At 40.1% G+C, this 20,186-nt stretch overlaps 1 protein-coding gene across 2 annotated transcripts; it reads right to left on the bottom strand.

The window, feature by feature from the left end:
• Positions 1-2,172: 2,172 nt before the first annotated feature.
• Positions 2,173-20,037, bottom strand: marveld2a (MARVEL domain containing 2a). Of its 2 annotated transcripts, none has more exons than XM_038733560.1 (10): positions 19,882-20,037; positions 17,673-17,828; positions 15,934-16,025; positions 14,307-15,260; positions 9,873-10,093; positions 9,012-9,047; positions 8,724-8,872; positions 6,957-7,128; positions 5,789-5,839; positions 2,173-3,915 (listed from the first exon to the last, which is right to left on the bottom strand). In XM_038733560.1, exons 4-10 carry the CDS (start codon positions 15,241-15,243, stop codon positions 3,796-3,798), a joined length of 1,686 nt encoding a protein of 561 aa, XP_038589488.1. In that variant the 5' UTR covers positions 15,244-15,260; positions 15,934-16,025; positions 17,673-17,828; positions 19,882-20,037; the 3' UTR covers positions 2,173-3,795. The 2 variants fall into 2 exon arrangements, with proteins under 2 accessions (XP_038589488.1, XP_038589487.1); XM_038733559.1 differs by having other exon boundaries at positions 3,796-3,915; positions 15,967-16,025.
• Positions 20,038-20,186: the final 149 nt, after the last annotated feature.

Below are 20,186 nucleotides of genomic sequence, written 5' to 3'. Positions count from 1 at the left end.
CGGTGAATCCATAATAATAAAATGTTGCAGATTATTTTTCTGTCAAACATCAAATCGATTTGACGTTTCAGGTTTAATATAAATTCTTACTACAACCATCCTAATATCCTGTGTTATTTTAAAAGGCAATTCTTCAATTCCATCTCGGGCGCTGTGAATCAGCTCAAACTGAAACATCTCTTCACTTTACATTTGTGTCATCAGAGCTATAAAACCATCAATACTCCTGTTCCATCCAAATAAATAAAAATATAATAAAATTCCACCCTTTTCACACAATTTAGCCCTGTATCTTTGACAGCAGAGCTATAAAATGAAGTTTTGTCCTTGCCTCTGTTGCCTAGTGCTTGCTCTTGGTCAGAATTGTTGGGTTTCTATAAATAATATCACAGAATATGGTCTAGAGCTGCTCTTTTATGAGCGCTGTGAGATTGTTGTGATTTGATGCAATATAAATTGAAGTGAAGCTGCTTTTAAGGAGATAATTGATTTAACCCATAATAACAACACACCTTTCTTTGTTCTATTGAAAACAGGTAACACGTTTTTAGGGATTTAAAAATACAGAAGCCTCTTGTGCTAATATCTCAGACGGAAGTCGACACACTCACCTGTTGCTCCGCAGGTGTTTTCTTCTCTCTGCTCCACCAGAAATGTTTCACCTGAAACTGCTGCTGCAGATAAAAACAATCCAGACCCACCCAGGTGAGCTCCGCTCTCGGCCCCTGCAGCTATTAAAGGTCTCACATAACTGAACAACACAGTTCTCATTGTCTTCAAGGAAAAGGAAAAAAGTTATTCATTAAAGGCCAGAAGGCGCAAACAATGTTTGGTTGATGTAAATGTAGAAGACACCAGTTGTTATTTTCTCTAAAATGCAGAGCAACAGCATTTACTATACACAAAGAAGGGAAATTGATGAAGGTAAATAATCCTATAATGTCTCACAAATAGCCTAATTCAGAGATGTTACTGAACTTCTCATTAAAAATGTATGGAATCCCAAGAGTGACTAAATGTAATAGCTGATCAGACAAGTCAGAAACTCAACTGAATATAAAAATCTATCAATAATATTGTTAATTCAATTATTATACAGAGTCCGGGAGGAGTTGGACAACCGTCAGTTTCCCTCTGACTCCTCCCCTCCTGCGGAGCCAATCTTTGAGATCCCGGTTAGATAGGCTATTAGTTTTTAATCCAAACATGATCTTGAACATGACTGCTTTTTTATCTTTGTAAGGACAGAGTTATCTCCGGGCATCGTGGATTTCTCCTGAGCACAGAATAATTCTATGTCCTTCTTTGGGTATAACACTGTGACTCTGAGGACAGTTGAAAACACTGTGAGCTACTCAGTTTAAGCTAAACTGATCAATGAACAATAATCTTTCATATTGTAGTCGCACTAATTGGAACATTCCCATCAGTTATCATGCTGGATATGATGTGAATATTTCATCATTTGAGTGAGGATGACTGTGCTGCAGCTGAAACATAAATATGATAAAATAAATCAAAATTGAACCGATTTTAGTTTCCCATTTTCTAGCCCTTTCATTTTCTTTATGTGGGGAGTTTTGGGAGGAAATACACAAATAAAGAAATGTGTGCAAAGACCAAACAAAATTTTATACTTTTTTGAAAAATATTTATAGATATATTGAGTTATATTTTTATCTTCTCTAATATCCTTTTACTACATTTTGCTAGTTTTGGGGCTCCACACTTTAGGTTACAGACAAAATAATGGAAATGACTGATGGAAAAGAAAGAGGCTTTAACAAGTATCTTCATATCAAACGCTGCAGTACCAGTTTAATATCATGTGAATGTTATATTTATTTAAAGGACTGCAACAAAAAATATTTTCATTACAAATTAATAACGCGATTATTTTCTCTATTAATCCATGAATGGTTTGGTAAAATGTCATTCAAAAAATGCAGATCACAAATACAAATAAAAGCAATATATTTAAATAGCTTCTTTTGGCTTGCCAAAAAAATCCAAACAGTTCACTTTCATACAAGACAAAGAAAAGCAGCAATTCGTCACATTCAAAAAGTCTGTTCCTGTCTGCAGGAAAAAAAAAAAAACTCTCCATGCTCATCATAATGATTAATTTTCTGTGTCAGCTATAAATGAAAGAACTGCTGGTTTCAGCTCAACTTTAGTTTTTTTAAACTTTATTCTGCTGAGTCTTACATAGCATCCCTGTGTTTCTTATTCCCTTTTCCAGTAAAACAAAACTGTGCCTGCATGCTGCTGAATAAAGGAAAGTCACACCAGATTATCAGTACATAAACAGAACTGTATTGATGACACAAAAGCACCAATTTATCACTTCAATGATGAAAGAATATGGACATTTACAATCATTATAATGTCACTTTCATTCAATAAAGAGGTCCAATGTGTAAAGTGGTACAAAGAAGATACAATGAAGGCACTTAGGATATTAAAGTGACTATAAAGTACAAAACTTAATCTAGGAAATGGTAGAACCAAGTGCGCAACATACAAAATTTAAGTCTTCTATAGGACATGCATTTTTCCAGATCGAGAAATTTATCAAAAAGTTATATATATATATATATATAAAAAGAGTGAAATTAAAACAATTCAAACAAGTGTCACAGCAGTTCAAGAAACATGCTAGATGAAGATTTGTCAGGACAAGATGTGGTTTATGTTTCAGGCAGTTGAGTAGTTGTTAAATTTATGCAGACTGACGAACTTGAAGGCTGACAGAAAGGTAATCAAGCGGACGTTGAGTGGACGTAAACAGTGACAGAAATAATGCATCTTTTCTTTTACATCTCCCACTGATCACACGAAAACATTCACATCAGATATCCAGTGTCGTTTGAGAAATTAAGGAGAAAAGCCTCAGCTACAATCATAGTCACAGTATAACACACACACATACAGTACATCGAGCTCTTTGCATATTACAATTTTAAAGGAGGAGTTCAACATTTTGGGAATGTTGCTCACTTATCTCCTTGCACAGAGCTAGTAGAGAGGATACCACTCTGAGATTTGTAAGTTAAATATGAAGCCAGGAGACAGTTAGCTTAGCAAAAAGATAGTAAACAGGGGGGAACAGCTAGCTAGCTAGGCTCTGTCACCACCATCTTTAAAGCTCAACTGTGGAGGGGAGTTCACAAAGCTATAGTAGTATTTAAAATAATAAAATTAGCTCCACTTTTACAGCTGCAACATTTAGATATCAATAATTATAATGCAAAAATATAATATACAAGATTCTGAAAATGGGCCATTCTGATTGAGTAGTTTTACTTTTGGTACTTTAAGTAAAAGATCCGATAAATTTGGGCGTTTTAGAGGTGCTCGCTGGCTGACTAACTTTTCGTGGGACAGAGCCAATGCTAGCTGTTTGCCTCTTGCTTAGTCTTTGTGCTAAGCTAAGCTAACTGGTTACTGCACAAAGCTTTATAGTTATCCAAAGGAAATGAGCGCGGTATTGATTTTATCATCTAACTCTCCACCAGAAAGAGTATTGCCCAAAATGTTGAATGAATGCTTTAAGTATAAAACCTTCTACCCCTTTGGTTCTACTTGCTTTTATGAACAGAGACATACAAAACTGCTGATAGATGTTTGCTCCCAGACAACCGCGGAACAGATATACAAAAACGAACAAAAACAACAGGATGTGGTCTTGACAGGGTTTAACCCTCCATTTAAAATGTCATTTTCACCCCCAGTTCTGCTCATCTGTCAGCATTACCTCCGTATTTGTGGTTATGTTAGCGATGCCTCAGATGTTTAGCTGTATCCGTCGTTCCACTCCATGACTTTATTATATTCTTGGATCTTCTGTTTGATGTGCGACAGTTTGTTCTTCAGGTACTCGCAGCGCTCCTTCTTCTCGAGGAAACTAGGGTCCTGATAGTGGTAATGCAGAAACACAGATGGGGGAAAATAATTAAAAAGTTTAAATTCAGACATTCTAACTTCAATGACTGTTTACTGTGTTATTTCAATTGTTCAGGAGCAGTAACTCATTACTATTATACTTTGGGGATAACGTTGGTGATATTCCAACCCCTTCTCATCCCAGGGCGTCACATATGGACGCTTGGTCAAGACCCCTTGGCGTCATTTTTTTTAACGCCCTGGCTACCCTTTAGTACCGTTTTTCCACATGTACGGTCCTGATGTCAAGTTAGTAAGATTAAATATGCAATGTACGTCTACACTTTCAGAATAAAACTAGTGGTTAACGTCACAATTTTGTTAGGTTTAGGCACCAAAACTACTTGGTTAGGTTTAGGAGGACGAAAGCAAGGCTCAAAGCCTGGCCATGCGGCTTGTCCAAGGGGGTAAGCGAGAGATCGAACAGTGAAGCCGACCAAAGCCTGCATGAGGGCTCCATGTAGGCCCAAAAATGACGTCAAAAACCTGCGACATCCCGTTGCACATAAGAGATGTAACCGTATTGCTTAGATTATAAACTCTCTGGATTTTTTTTATTGGCTTTATTTCCTTTTTGCTTAAAATAGTTAACAGTGATTTACTTGCTAAGGTTGTTGATCATTCATCTATGCTTGAGTTAAATAAATCGTAATATGATTTTAAGAAGTCGTTGCCTGTGATTATTTGTGTATAATGTTGTAGTAAGAGTTGGTTACGGATTCAGCCTTCTGTTTGCCACCTATAGATGCACAAACCCTTTAGACTAGTTGTTGGTCCCTGATTCCAGGGTGGTGCCCCGTATTTATTAATTATAATTCTGAATGTTTAAATACAATTACATCTCTTCATAGCTGACGCTTTTATCCAAAGTGACTTACAATTGCTATACATGTCAGAGGTCGCACGCCTCTGGAGCAACGAGGGGTTAAGTGTCTTGCTCAGGGACACATTGGTAGATGGGTCACAGTGGGGAATTAAACCTGGGTCTCTCACACCAAAGGCATGTGTCTTAGCCATTGCGCCATAACCATCCCCGCAAATAATACAAATATTCATATTTGTATTTATTTCTAGAATATATTTGATATTCAGCTAAACCTGACCCCATGTTGAAAACCCCAACAATGTTGACTTTTGTTTCACTCTGAGTCTGGTTTCTGACCCTCCAATCCAGCTCCTTACATGGACCTTTCTGTTATTTATAATGGGCCAACTTTTAGTGTTGAACAATGACGCTAAAGGGTGCAATGTGTGTTAGTACCAGACGCCAAAGGATGTGACAAAGCGTAGGAATTTGATGCCCTGGGAATGGACCGGAAAAATCAGGGGTTTTTTTATTGTCAACAACTCACATGAAAAGACCGAAACCAACAAGTGTTGTCCGTGATTCAAAGCCTTAAATCTCCTCTTCCTCTGTGCCATAGAGCTCCATTAAAAACCCATCAGTGAGCCTCACGGCTACATATTACTTCATCACCATGAACACTCACTGTAGCTTATTCTGACACAGTCCCACATAACCGTCCTGCTGCCCCAAATACTCACTCGAGCCCCACATGTGGATTCATCCACAACTTTTTAGTAATTTTTGAGCCTTTTAAAAAAAATGTAACTATATATTTGTGGGCTTTTTCTAAAGACTTTAATTTCAGAGCTGAGAGCCATAACAAAAATATAAAACACCATCAGGCTTGTCCTTTAATCTATCACAGTATTAAGGTTCTGTGTGGAAAATATCGCCACTTACAGACACAACGCCGTTGATGTAAATGTTTATAGATAAAACTGAACCTTATGTACAAAACACAGTGTATACAAAACATCGACAAGACAAAAGGCTCACGTTTTTCTTCCTCTGGTATTCCTGAAGAATTCTGTTAATGCGCTCAACCTCCTATAAAAAGAAAAAGAGACTGGTTTACACGTATGTTGAGTGAAATACAGTATAAGCCTTTTACATGTATGGAAATTAGGTGCAATGATGCAGATGAAAACCATTCTGAATGGATCAGAGAAGGAATTTGAGGGTGGAGGGGAAGTTCAGCGGGAACAGGAAGTGTAAACAGAGGAAGCTACACGATGGGGAAATGAGGCTTATTTTTTACAACAAAAAACACACGGTGCAATTTTCCAGACATGCAGTCAGTCTCTGACCAAAATGCTTCCTCAGCACTCACATAAAACCAAACACAGAAGGAATGTGTCCTTGTGTGAAATGTGGTTTACTGCAGAAATGAAACTTTTGTATATCAGCACAGTCCAATGTGCTGCGACACACTGGACCACAGATCTTCTTCATCAGCTTTTTACCTTTTCATTTTTGGTAAAAGTTTTTTTTGTTAACGTCTGACAGCTTCTAAACGATTGCAAAAACACATTTCACATCTGGATTCAGCACCAACACACCGTGAGAAATGTGTGTTTATTAGTCTGCATCTTTTACTATGCTGATTGCACACATTGTGTCTTGTTTACTTGTGACACAAAGCCGTTGATTCAGGTAGCCATTTGAGCCATTCTGTGTGGCAAAATGAAATCAGGGAACCATGGCAATGCGTTCGGGTTTTGGTGGTGGGGGTGTTTTTTTAAGTAGCAGGCATATCTGAAAACCAACAGTTAAAAATACAAATACAAAATCTGACCTCAGAATCAATAAGTGCACAAAAAAGTTAATTAAATGGCTTTCATGCAGGTATAATTTGGTCCAGCGGATAGATATAGTATCTCCCTGAAGCGCTTACTCCGCTCACATTTTTGCAAATATTTGATTATATCTCTTCATGTGACAACACTGAAGAAATGACTCTTTGCTTCAATGTAGTCACTTTCCTGAGATACTGTACATCTGACAGCCTTGCAGTGACTCAAGCATAGAGAGGGTGAGAGCCCCGTCATGACAAAAAAGGTAAACAGAGAGAATGTAGATAGAGTACAGATAAAAACTGACACTGGGGACGAAATCAACTGTGGCTTCTCTACTAAGAAAGTTTAAGAGATGTGTAACCAATCACCATCTGGCTGGTAGGGTTCTGGGGCAAACTGCGCATCATGGCATCCATCTCGTCAAACTTCTTGAGAGTAATCTGCACATCTGCGTGGAGCTCTTTGTATTCTGCGTACTGGTCGTTGAACACGGCTCGGTACTGGTCCCGCTCCTCATCTGACCGGATCGTTGGGTACTTACTGCAGGATGGAGGTAGAGAATAACACTTCAACTGTACTACATGTGCACAACTGTAAGGCCAAGCTACACATGCAGAGGTTACTCAATACCTACAAAAGCAGGAACAGACATATATGGTCATAATACTGTATATTGTAATGTCAAGGGAGTGGAGGAAGCTTTTCTGGTTATGTTTACTTAGTGTAAAGGTCAAAGTCTCAATGTTTTTGTAATTTATATTACAGCTGAGACAATTATTCGACTGACAGAACTTGTGTAACAGATTAACTGTATGTGTCAATTATTTATCAAAAATATCAATAACACACTCCTCGAATATCTTTGGGTGTTTTCACGCCAAACCTGCTGGCAACAGTTAAAACAAACTCAGGTGCGTTTGCACTTGGGTTGGTGTGAAAGCTGTTAATTGACACAACAACTCAACCAAGACCACTTTAAAACGATCAGACTCCAAGCAAACAAACCAACCGCAGGATGTTTTGATGCGAGTTTTAGCTAAATTCATCTGTGGGCTGTGAACTGTTCAGGAAGCAATCTGTCTAAGCGACATACTGTACATATCTGGGCAAATCATTTGGTAAGCGTGGTAACATGGATGCACGTCAGCACATGAGTTCAGTCAAAAGTAGTTAAAACTGTAATAAATGTACTTTGGCTGATCGTTAAGTACATCGAGAAATTTGTGAGCAATCCCACAGTTATCACCCGGTCTGTACCTGTATTTCATTATTATAACATACGGTCGATTTGAAGTCTAATAATACTGATGATCAGTTATTTCTTTGTGACACCACAGAACATAAATACACACATATAAGAAGCACTAAGGGCCGTCAGTTGTTTGATTTCCTCAAGTGGGTTCTGATAATACGGTGACCAGAACTGTCCAATCAATTCGTTCACTGTCAGTTTGTATAACCTTATGTTTACATGGTTGGTTTGTAAAAAGTTGGTGTAAACACAAACCGGACCAAAACTAAAGCAGCCGCACTTTATATTTACCTCTCTTAGGATTCACATCTCATTAGGGGTGTGACTAGATCTCCTCCTACAAGATCTCCCAATATTAAAACGTTAATGATACAATCGAGGTAAAAAGCTGTCTCACGGTATCAGCAAGACTGCAAGAGTGTAAGGGTGAAAATACCCCTTTAAAATTGTTTGTGTGGCAGCATTTTGGGTGTCCGGAGGAAACAATAAACGACAACAGAGTGACAGGCAAGACAGGACCAATATGTATGCAGCACCAGTGTTTCCCATATGTTCATTTATTTGTGGCGGCCCCTCCACAATATCAAGGCTGACCGCCACAGATTGACTTTTTTTTTTTTTTTTACTAAGCCTATTAAAAATCATATTTGATTGCAGAGCGCCGTAGTGCATTCGAGCAGCACTTCCTCTCCCTCGTCCCTCTCTCTCACTCACCCGTACCGCTCTCTCTCCCTGATGGAGCACCGCTGCACAAATCTGTCCAACACAATACTGTCAGTATTGGAGACCCAGCTTAAAAAATGTTATTAGCCAGCATGCAAGGAGCCTAGCTAATAAGGCGAGCTAAGCTAATGTTAGAATGCACCCCCCCCCAAACACTTACGCAATATAGTCAGGCACAACAACAGGTTTTGGGATGTGCCCTGATGGTATAGTTCCCTGCAAAATCTTTGGTGGAATTGCTTTTGGAGCAGCCTGGATGGGAATGACTGAGGAGCCTTGGTCCTGTTCTGGAGCTGAAACTGGAACCATCTGATGAGACACAGCGACAGAAAAACACAACTATGTCAGAATAACTGTGCAGACTTGGCCTCCGAATAAAATAAAAGGGAGGCAGCTTTCATGATTATTGTATATCTTGAGTAAACAGATTGTATTGCAGGATGCTCACCAGTGATTGCGCAGCTCTTACACCGGAAGGCTGCATCTGTGTGTACAAGAAGAAAAATATCATCCCATTAACATGTAGCTCATAATGATGATTTACTATTAAAGGAACAGTTTGGACATTTTTACAAATACACTGCCCAAAGTAAAGCCAACATGTTGTTTGTTTAATCTGTAGAAAACGGCATCTTGCAGTTTACAACTCGTTTTTTTATTAATTGAACAAGATGAAGTGAAGTAATTAGTGAGCTTTAAAAGCTTCATATTGACAGTACAGATATTTGAGTGGTATCAAATGAGCTTATTTTCCAAAATGCTGGACAATTCCTTTAAGACAGTGGTTCTCAAAGTGGAGTCCGGGGACCCCCAGGGTCCCAAGGGGTCCCCAGCAAAAAGGGGAATTATTTTTGTTTAACTATAATTTCATTCACAAGTAACACCATGTGTGACTCTTTTGGTCATGGGATTCATACACTGTAAAGATCCTGGGAAGCTTATCAAATGGGGGTCCTTGGTCTAAACTGTGTCAGTGTAGGGGTCCTTGATGTGAAAAAGTTTGAGAACCACTGCTTTAAAGAGACCAAATTAACACAAAGCAGACACAATCAGGACTTTCTTATTGTGCACAGTGTGTGAAATTAGCACAGTTAGAAGCCCCAGCACACAGGTAGGACTCACAGACTCCGCTCACTCCTCCTCAGCTGTGTGCAAATCATGTGGCTTGCTGAAAAAAATCCTTTAAGCTTAAGAAGAATCACTGAATGATTTTGAGGAATTCCTGAACGCTTTCGGGGAATCCCAGGAACTCCGCCACAACAAACAAAATGAATCAAAACAAAAACATGAAGCTGGCCCGGGATCTTACCTCCTGGGCGTACCTCTCCCGGTATTTGCGTGCAGCTTCATGTCTCCACAGCTTGAGACACACTAAAGCTCCGATCAGATACACAAGCAGGTTGACAAACAGGAAGATAATGGCAGCAGTCTGGCCTGCGTCTGTTCTGCAGAACGCCCCGTTGATGCCATTGTTGAAGATTGGGTAGTAGCAGAGCCCTCCACGGGTTGTGTCTCGGACATAGACGATGCCTGGTTAACAAAAAGCAAACAGCCTAGAGGCAGTTCTAATGTGGTATCTAGATAGTTTTGGTCTTATCTGTCCAGGTTTTGAGATGTCTTGTCTTTGAGATTTCTGATGCCACGTCAGTAAAAGGGAATTTGTGTGTGTGGTGCTCACAGTACTGAAACATTACATTAAAAAACAGCAGCATCTCTTTCCAGCAGTGAGGGAAGAGTTGCTCAGATTCTTATTAAGTAAAAGTCTCAACACCACACTGCAAACGTAATCTGTTACAACAGCAAAGCGTTAGTTAAGAAAAGGGCCTAAATATTATCAGCTACATGCATTTTACGTAATACTGTTGGAGTATGTTGGGATAATTTTAATTACTGATCATATTGTAACTAGTAACTACTTTATAGCTGCCTCTGACATGTAGTGGAGATGAAGTATAAAGTACCTTAAAAGTACTCCATTACAGTACTTGAGTAAATTTAGTCATATTCAAATAAAATTTTAGTCATATTAGCGCTAACACAACTTCACTTGGTAAACACTTGCTATTATGTTACAAGCGGGGGACACGGTGGATATTTTATACGCACTGACCAGGTAAAACAACAGTGAACACAGACTGCGTTCATTAACATGTTAGTGTCAATCGTTTGATAGGCTGCTGACGGAGAGATGCGGGGCAAGTCGGTGTGTTTGCAGTGAGAGTCCAGAGGTGTAAGTGCGTGTGTGTGAGAATAAAAGTCTGGGGCAGGTGCAACTTCGGTAGATTTAAAAGGAATAATATTAATGTCCGTGGGAATTTGGCGGTATACTGTGAAAAATCAGCCACGATGATGGCATTGTCTATTTTTTTTTTCTTCATACGTTCATGAATTTTCACTGGGGGTACAGGGCTTGACATTAACACCCGAAAACCAGCCAAATGTGGGTGGATTTCAGCCCTGGCGGGTAACACTGTCACTCCCACTAGCCGCTCTGGCGTGTTGACAAATTGTAGTGTTGAAATGAATCTGAAATAACAAATGAATTTCAATTTGACACTATGCTCCCATGAGTACAAACTGCACACTGTGTTTGCTCATTGACCGACAACACTGTAAACAAGTTGACACTGTGGAAATTAAACTTGCGGACTGGCCGCCGGGCTGACGGCTGTTTTAGCCTGCCGTTAATTATCAACTTAACCAGCGGCAGCGATGACATAGCAAGCTTTTTCAATAGCAGGAGGGCTGTCCTTATGCTATGTAGGAAAGCAGGAGATGCGTTTGTATGGGAATAATCTAGAAAATAAAGCCCTGTATACTCGTTTCAGGTGGACGTATCTCCAGTTACTCAGAGCTACAAGAGCTTAATGATGATAAATATAAATCCAGTCAGAGCTCTGAGGATATGCAGATACAAAACAAACAATCCAAAGTGACCAAAACTGATACAGGACTACAGAAATTTTTAATCCTGTTGCCTTAATTGTGGATTTTTCTTAGACAAAATAATTTATTCTTTGCTCTTTGTTTCAAATGCAGATACTTTTTTCTACTCTGTATTACAGTATTTACTGTTGTTAAAAATAAATACAGTGTTTCTCTTTTGTGTTTTCCTTAATAGACTACATGTTTTTTTTGTTTGTTTGTTTTTTTCTAACTAACGTTACATTAGGAACAATCCACAGCCGACATTTTTCTGGATTTATTTTAGGTTTTGGAAAGAGAATAAATCGTACTTCTCCTTTCAGCCTCTCTGGGTGGCGACTGTAACTAATACAAGATGCCCCAGGAACAGCGTTTGACCAGATCTTAGAAAAATACAGCCAAAGAAAATTCTTTTTGCATTAGAGTCAATGGAGCGCAGCCATGAAAGTGTCGGACCTCAGTTACAGAGAGTCCTATAACGCGCTTTGATTGGCCAGCTGTGTGTTTGGGGCGTGGCTTAGCAAAGGGTCAATTGCCATATATGTCAGAGGTCACACGCCTCTGGAGCAACTGAGGGTTAAGTGTCTTGCTCAGGGACACATTGGTGGATGCGTCGCAGTGGGACTTGAACACAACACAGGCATGTGTTTTATCCACTGCTCCATCACCACCCCACAAATGATGATGTGCACACAGCTTTGTCCTGTTGGCTGGCTCACCTTTGTCATCAGGACTAATCCCAAGTGGCATTTTTTTCTTCTGCCTGTAGCGTTATCCCACCACTCATCAAGTCACTCCTTTATATGAGTGTGCGGCTAAACCAGGTATGTAAAGCCTTGCATGGACTCAGCAGTGCACATATATCTGCCAGTTTAAACTACAGGTTGACGTTGTGATCATGTTCTGTGCATTTCGTTGCATTTTCTCTCTTCTGATTAGGAAATTCGGTATTTTGGATTCGTCCAAAGGGAAAATATCATTAAAGCTAATGTAATTGTGATTTTAACAACCTACAATGTGCAGTTATGATGAAGAATACATGCAGTTTGTTGTGACATTTTGCAGATCAGGATGTAGGGATGGGTATCGCTACTCGATACCTTTACGATACCTTTATGGTATCAACCGAAGCAGCCCGGTATCGAGTAGAATCGAAATGTCTCCAGTCAAACCAGTACTTCAAATCGATACTTTTTGTAACCAGATCACGGCAAAAAAATGACTATTTGTATGGTTTTGCTTGCAGCCAAACACGCAAGCAACACCCTGAAAGAAAGAGCGTGCCTTTTTATGTGGCTGCACCATAAAACTGTATAAAAAAGGCCTGCACACGCCGAGTCCATGCGTGATTTTAAGAGCCGCTCACTTTCGGCTTGTGGCGCAGCAGTGATGGAGCTGCTTCAGGTGTAGTCGGTTTGATCGGCTGGACGTGTCGCCTCTCTTTGCTCTGTTTGTGAGTCTTAAATGTAGTTTAGTGACTTGTTTAAACATACTGCTTTCTCGTTTTATACTTGTGACTGTCGCTTTTGGAGGAGGTGTGCGTCTCACCAATAAAGGAAAAATCGAAAGTTAACAAAATCATTTTCCGTTTTTTACTTTCAAAACATTGCCTTAAATTTGTTTCCAACAACTTATTTAGTCTCTAAACTATTTCACTCCTCCTCTCTCATTCAAATATAAAACACATCGCAATCTGTAGTCTTTTCCTTTACTACCCATGCGGATGAATGAGGCCCCGTCCACACTACTGCGTTTTCGTTTTAAAACGGAGACCTTTTGCTACGTTTGCACCTCCCGTCCAGACTAAAACGGCGAAAACAAAGACCTAAGATATAGAACTTTAGAAATGATTACGCAGACGCTCACATTTCATGCAAAGTAGAAACACGGTGCTACTGACAGAGTTTTTGACAGGGTATTTTTATAGGTATTAGGATGAGGAGCGATCAGATAAAATTTCCCAAGACTTTTAACAGTTATTTGAACAAAATAGATAACCTTTCTTATCCATACAACAATAAAAAAAAAAAAATAGGCTACCAATCAACTACTATGGCTTCAGAAGGTGGCATCTCATGCAAGGTAAGACGAATGAAGTACTCTATCGGTATTAGTGTCATTTTAAGGGTACTGGTTTTGGTACTGATATCGTAAAACTTTAAACGATACCCAACCCTGTCAGGATGAAATAAAAAAAACTTATCTTGATTAGATTTAATACAAAAGGCAGATCATTCAGTCTCAGAGGTGTGACAGCACTACAGAGGCATCAACAAAGTTTCATTCACATCCTTCAGTGTGTCTTGTTGATATAAACATCCAACGCATGACTACTGCAACATCAGCAAAACACAGAACTGTTCTCATGCAGGCTTGTTTTTCAGAGGAGGAGGGCTTGAGACTCAAACAGCACAGGTTAATCTGGGCGGTTTTAATATACAATTTAAGGCTGAATGTTGTATAGAAATGTTTAAGCAATATACACATAATGGCCTTGCCACATATTCTAACTTCATGAAGCTTATAACAACATTGCAAACTGCAACATCATAGAATACATATAGTTAAATTAACTATTAATTATTTTGTTTTTAAGGGCTGATTTTGTGGCTGAGCTGTTGTGTTGGATTGCGTTAGATTTTACCGGTGAACTTGATGAAGTTGCCACTCACTGTACATTTAATATTGTACACGGTCTCTTACAAATACATGAAATAGCTAAATAAACATCTCAAAACCTGAACAAAACCAAAACTCTCTGCGTGGATACACAGCACGGGGGTAAATGAGAAAAGGCGTTTAAAGCTGCGTTGCCTACCTGCTGCCATGTACAGCACTGCCAGCGCCAGGTTTATGGTAAACTCGGTCAGAGGCCACCAGTTGGAGTCCAGCAGGATGGTGCGGTAGTACATGGTCATCCCCAGCACTAACATGATCACAGTCACCAACCAGGCCAGCGCCACCACCACCAACACAAACGGGGTCTTGGGGCCCGAGTAGTAGGCGTCACCATATGCACCAGCTCCAAATGCTGCGCCAGGAGACGAGTATCCAAACATGTTGAACCACTCGTTGTCTTTGTGGATGTAAGCGCAGACGCAGGCGAACACAGCTGCTCCCAGCAGGAGCTCCACACAGCCCAGAATCCTCAGCAGCCCGGCCCAGGACTTCATGTAGGCGTAGCGCTGGTTGTACTCTTCCACTCGCTCGCTGTAGGTCAGAGCTGTGTGGTAGGTGCGCCCTGACACGGACTCGTCGTGTGGTTCCAAAAGCTCCTTGTGCGAGTTGCAGCTGCCGCCTGAGCCGCCATAAGGGTCGCGGTATGATCCGGGGACAGAGGGGGAGTGTGGAGGAGAGCAGCGCACCCCCTCACTGGTGTTGTTGTTCTTGTTAGATGAGGATCCAGACATGGACCACGGCTTTTTACTGCTGCGGTCACTTCCTCTGAAGAAGCTCTTCCAGGAGTCTGGGATGAAGCGGTGAACAGGTTTAATATCGAGGGCGGGGTCGTGGTCTGGGTCGGTGGCGTGCTCGCTCTCGGGGGGATCTTCCTTGAGGCCCACAGGAGGCTGTGCTGGCAGAGGCGGGGGAGGGAGGGGGTCGGCGCTCTGAGCGAGGCGAGCCGCTCTCTGCTCCCTTACCGGCAGCAGGTCGCAGGAGCCGGATCGAGATAAGGTTCCTTGTGGTACCTCGTCATAGTACGGCGACTGGCGGACGCGCTCAGTGCGTCCGTAAAAGCCTCCTCCATTGGACATGAGGATGGTGATGGGCCCTGAGAGTACGCACACAAAAAAAGTGTTTAAATGTGTTTCAGTTTGGTAGTAACAATAAAAGCATTACACGAGAGCTGAAACAATAAGGTGCTCGAGAGGAAATTATTTTGATAGTTGATGAATTGTTTAAGTCATTTTTGCCAAATGTTTTCTGGTTCCGGATACTCAAACATGAGGATTTGTTTCTGTCGACCGACTTAACGTTTAAGCTCTCATCATATTAGCATTAATTCAAATCATCAACAGAACTGTAGGCAAAGAAAGAGGAAGTAGAAAAAGGGAGAAGCCAGAAGATGAACTGATGAGAAATTCAAATTAGACATTCAATGACATCATCCATGCAAGTCTGTACCTAACAAATAAACCCAGAGCACACGAGGTCACCAGAGTAAAGAAGCCCTCATGAGTGAAGAGGTTATCCCAGAATCCTCCATGCAAACTGCGTCAAGAATGCATTTTTGTGCTGCATCCAAATAAGTAACGCAAATTCCCCTGTTGTTGTTATAACCACTCGTGTGTTGTATCCAGGAAAGCTCGACTTACCGGGAGTTGCTGCAGACGGCACAAAAATACATTCTTGACAAACCAATCAGCCCTTGAAAAGCCCGTTTCTTTATATGATCATGAGAGGTAAAAAAATAAATAATAATAATAAGACCTGTGCTTCAATACCTCTTTCACACGCAGTCACTCAACACGACTTACATTGGCTTGCAGCTCAGAATGCAAACCTGGTATGAACGTACAGTGTGCCGAGGAATCACCTGTGGAGACAAACAAAGGTGTGAGGAGGAGGTGAACCAGGTGCCTCAGCTGACCTCGTTGGCTTTGTGATGGACTTTAGCAGGGCTGCAACTGAAGAGCATAAATGCCACTACAATTTGCCTGAGCCTCTGGTGATGTCTTCATTGTAGTGGCGGCGAATATAATGCCGATATCAAAACAAAGAAAAGTCATGTATCGTCCCTTATTCCTGCAGAGTACAATCTAGTACCTGTATTCTCAGACAGTAACGTGTTGTTTTAGATGGAAGCTTTATTAAAGAGTGAAATAGAAACGTACTTTGGGTTCTGTTGTACATTTCAGAGCGTGGCTGGTGTTTAAGGGAGAATCAGAAGTGACGTCATTCAGATGCTTTATTCTCTACAGTATCACTATATATTTAACACTAGTAATGCTGTTAGATTAGTGCTGCTGTCATTTAGGAGACGATGGTGACGGGAGGACATTTCAGATTTTAAACCAACTTTTTCACCACCTTCCCAAAACTCACAAGGGGAAGAAGCGCTAACATGTACCTGTCAAATACCTGTCAAAATAATCGCAATGTGACTTTTTAATTCTTATTGTGCAGCCCTTATGACTTCAGCAATAAAACAGACTCGTTGTTCATTATTTTTCTGACTAATCGACTTATTGTTCAAGCACAACAGGTGTCATCATGGATGGCAGGATAACGACGTGAACAGACGCTGCTGTTAAAGCGCATTCATGTTCAGGAAACCTAGAATGAAGTAAACAAGGATGCAACTAACGAATTATCTCTAGATTCTTTTTTTTAATCCACTGATTTACTGTTTTGTCAGTAAAACGTTTGAAAATATTTTAAAAAATCAGTTACTGGATTATTAGTTACAGTTATCTAAAGCTAATGCAGTTACCAATAAATCCTCCTTCATGAAGGTTTCAACCAAAGCTGAACATCATAACCGTCATGAAGGGAGGACTGTTGTAGTGGTGGAAAGTACAGAATCAACTACTGCACTTAAGTATAATTTGGAGGTACTTTGACTTTACTTGAGAATACCAATATTATGCATGTTTATACTTCTACTCCACTGCCTTTCAGAGCTAAATATTGTATTTTTTCCCCTCTCCACTACATTTATCTGACAGCTGATAAATGTTGATGTTGATAGATGTTACAAATACAACACATGATCAATTAATAAAATATGATACTGTGCAAAAGACTGAACTATCCAGCAGTATATAAAGTAGTTAAAATCCGAAGAAGGTTAAAGTCGAGGGCAACTGAGCTAACTATGACCTGGATGACTGAGAATCTTCACAGACATCTTGCTAAAGTAGTTAAAACATGCTCCATCTCCAAACATATTACAAGGGGAAAGGATTTTTATTTATATAAATATAAAAATGACAAAATATAAAAGAATAACAACATCAACTGTAATATCAAAACTGTTGCGTACGTGTTAAATGTTGTGTACGTGTTAGTAATATTCCAATAATATCCTATTAAAACAATAATACCACCCCGCGAAAGGGATCGTTGTGCTTTTATATAATAAGTTTTGCTACTAATACCTTTGTAGTTTTACATGAGTGAAATCTTGATTGTAAGACTTGTAAGAGTCAAACACAAACACAACACATATAAACAAACTCACTGGTCGAAAAAGCACAACAGCGACGTTTTTCTTCCTCAGAAATCTCCGGATGGTTAACACAACAGCTCCTGGTGTCTTCCTACTGTTGCTCCATTGAGAGTGTCCCGACTCACAGTCGTGTGGAACAGAAACAGCTCAGCCGCTGACAAAAAGGCTCTGCAGAGAGTCATAAAAAACGCAGAGAAAATCATCAACACACATCTGCCTACTCTGGAAGACAGTCACACCTCTCGATACCTGCAGAAGGCATCCAGCATCACAAAGAGGACTCAAACTTCTCCCCTCAGGGACGAGATACAGGTCCACCTGAGCCCGGACCACAAGACAGATGAACAGTTCTTACACAGAAGCCATAAACACAAATACCAGATAACCACTGTATATTTATTATTTTAACCTGTGCAATTTGTGTGCAACACTTTCTAAAATTTAAACTTTTTTCTATGCATATTTTGACAGTTGTGTATGTGTGAGCTGCATGTGTGTGAATATCATATGTATATTTTTAAACACCGTTTAAGGTAGTGCGCCTACTTTGTAGTATCATGCAATGGGAATGAAGGAAATTCAACTTCACAGAGTGTTTTTTGTGGAATTTGCTTATATATATATATATATACACATATACACACACATACACATAATAATAATAATACAATAGGCATATGTGCATTACGGCTGGATTAGTTGTGGAATATTAAATTAATTGATAACTGGTTAAATCAGTTTCAGTCATTTTTAAAAAAAATAAAAATTCTCTGATTCCAGCTTCTTAAAAGTGATTTGATATTTTCTGGTTTCTTTTCTCCTCTATGACAGAAATCATCTTGGGCCTTTGGGAAACACTGATCAACATTTTGCTGACATTTATTAGACCAAACAACTAATCCATTAATCTAACTGACAGATTCATCAACAATGAAATTAATCTTTAGTTGCGGCCTTCCTAGGCGTAGATTTACTAACAAGTCCTAGACTGATGAGAAATGAGATACTAAAGAATAAAATTGATGCAACATCATTTAGAAAGGCAGTAAATCTTCACATTAATCAACTGTGCATCGACTTATCCATTTGACTTTAACTGCTACTTATTAATCAACTGCGAGCAAAGCTAGAAGCTTAGGTTCAAACATCGGGGTGGCGATGGTGCAGTGGATTAGACACATGCCTTAGGTGTGGGAGACCTGGGTTCGATTCCCACATCTATCACTGTGTCCCTGAGCAAGACACTTAACCCCTAGTTGCGACCTCTGAAATATATAGCAATTGTAAGTCGCTTTGGATAAAAGTGTCAGCTAAATGACAGAGAGTCTGCTTTTCTCAAACTACAGGATATTATGATTTCACTGCTACAGTGAAACAAAGAATCAGAATCACAAAGGGCTTCATCCCAAGTTGTATTTTACAGGTAGAGGAATTTGCTTTGGTGATTAGGTGCACTACATGTAGACAAATATACAGTTGAGATAAATAGGCCTAAATGTAAAAATATATAAATATGGAATAAACAGATGCAACTTATTAAAAAAAGATGTGTAGTAACAACAACAACAAAATAAATCAGTGTGGCAGGCATTTACATTTGTGTGCAGACATATTACAGCAGGATTTGTATTTATATAAATATATAAACTGACGAAATACAAAAACATAGAAGAAAAAAACGACTGTGTCCAATATGGGAGTATTCAGAGGGCAGCGTGCACTTTATGCACAACATCTCATCAGTTTGAGTCAGACAGGCTGTTTTATAATAACAACAACAACAACAGAGTCTAGAAACATCTCATATATCTGATTTAATAACATCAAGAAGCTTCTTTATTACTGCAGGCTGGATATAATAACGTGTGCGCAGGGAAGCAGGCCTGCAATAATGACCACAGACCTGTGAACCTTCAGCTGGCTCGCAGCCACAGGGCTCGGCCAGGGGGGAGAACAAGACTCAACTCCCTCATTTTGTCCCCCTCGTGAAGTCTTTACGGTGTTACGTGTTATTTCATAAACGCAGCGCAGACCAGAAGCTTTTAAAACGCCGTTTGACGTAGTTACGATAATAACAGCGAGGTAAACTTCACCCGAAGTGAAGTTCCCCCCCCCCCGCTGACTTTCAGACGCACAAAGTTCACATTTCAGATAATAAACGACTCCTACTCGACCCGTAGCTAAACGCACGGATGGATACTTTAGTTCGTGGCTTGCTCACCTTGTTTGCTTGCCTTCCTCCTTCTCTTCTTCTTCTTCTTCCTCCCGTTTCAGTAACGTGAAACCACAGGTTTCCCTTCGGAGGCGACCACGTGACCTGCCCATCCCGTTGACGTCACACAGAGAGAGCAGGGAGCGTGTACCTGAAACCGCAGCAGCACACCTGGGCGCTCAAAGACGAGCAAGTACATTTACTCAGTAGTACATTTAACGCAGGCCCACTTCACTATTTCTATTTTCTGCTTCTCTGATTTGATATTTATTGTCCCTGAGCGGCACTTTGGTTTGCAAACAATATGTCTGTAA

This window comes from Micropterus salmoides, unplaced genomic scaffold (genome assembly GCF_014851395.1).
Source record: "Micropterus salmoides isolate LMB-PRFRI ecotype aquatic unplaced genomic scaffold, ASM1485139v1 Ms_hic_scaffold_20, whole genome shotgun sequence".
Classification (NCBI taxonomy): domain Eukaryota; kingdom Metazoa; phylum Chordata; class Actinopteri; order Centrarchiformes; family Centrarchidae; genus Micropterus; species Micropterus salmoides.
This window is presented reverse-complemented; position numbering and strand designations above follow the sequence as displayed.

Bases quoted from the DNA above. Each gene is read 5' to 3' on its own strand.
- marveld2a (XM_038733560.1), bottom strand. From the start codon at position 15,243: ATGTCCAATGGAGGAGGCTTTTACGGACGCACTGAGCGCGTCCGCCAG. The intron at 8,873-9,011 runs GTGAGCATCCTG...GTGTCTCATCAG, and splicing joins TAAGAGCTGCGCAATCACTG to ATGGTTCCAGTTTCAGCTCC. The intron at 5,840-6,956 runs GTGATTGGTTAC...TTCTTTTTATAG, and splicing joins AGAACCCTACCAGCCAGATG to GAGGTTGAGCGCATTAACAG.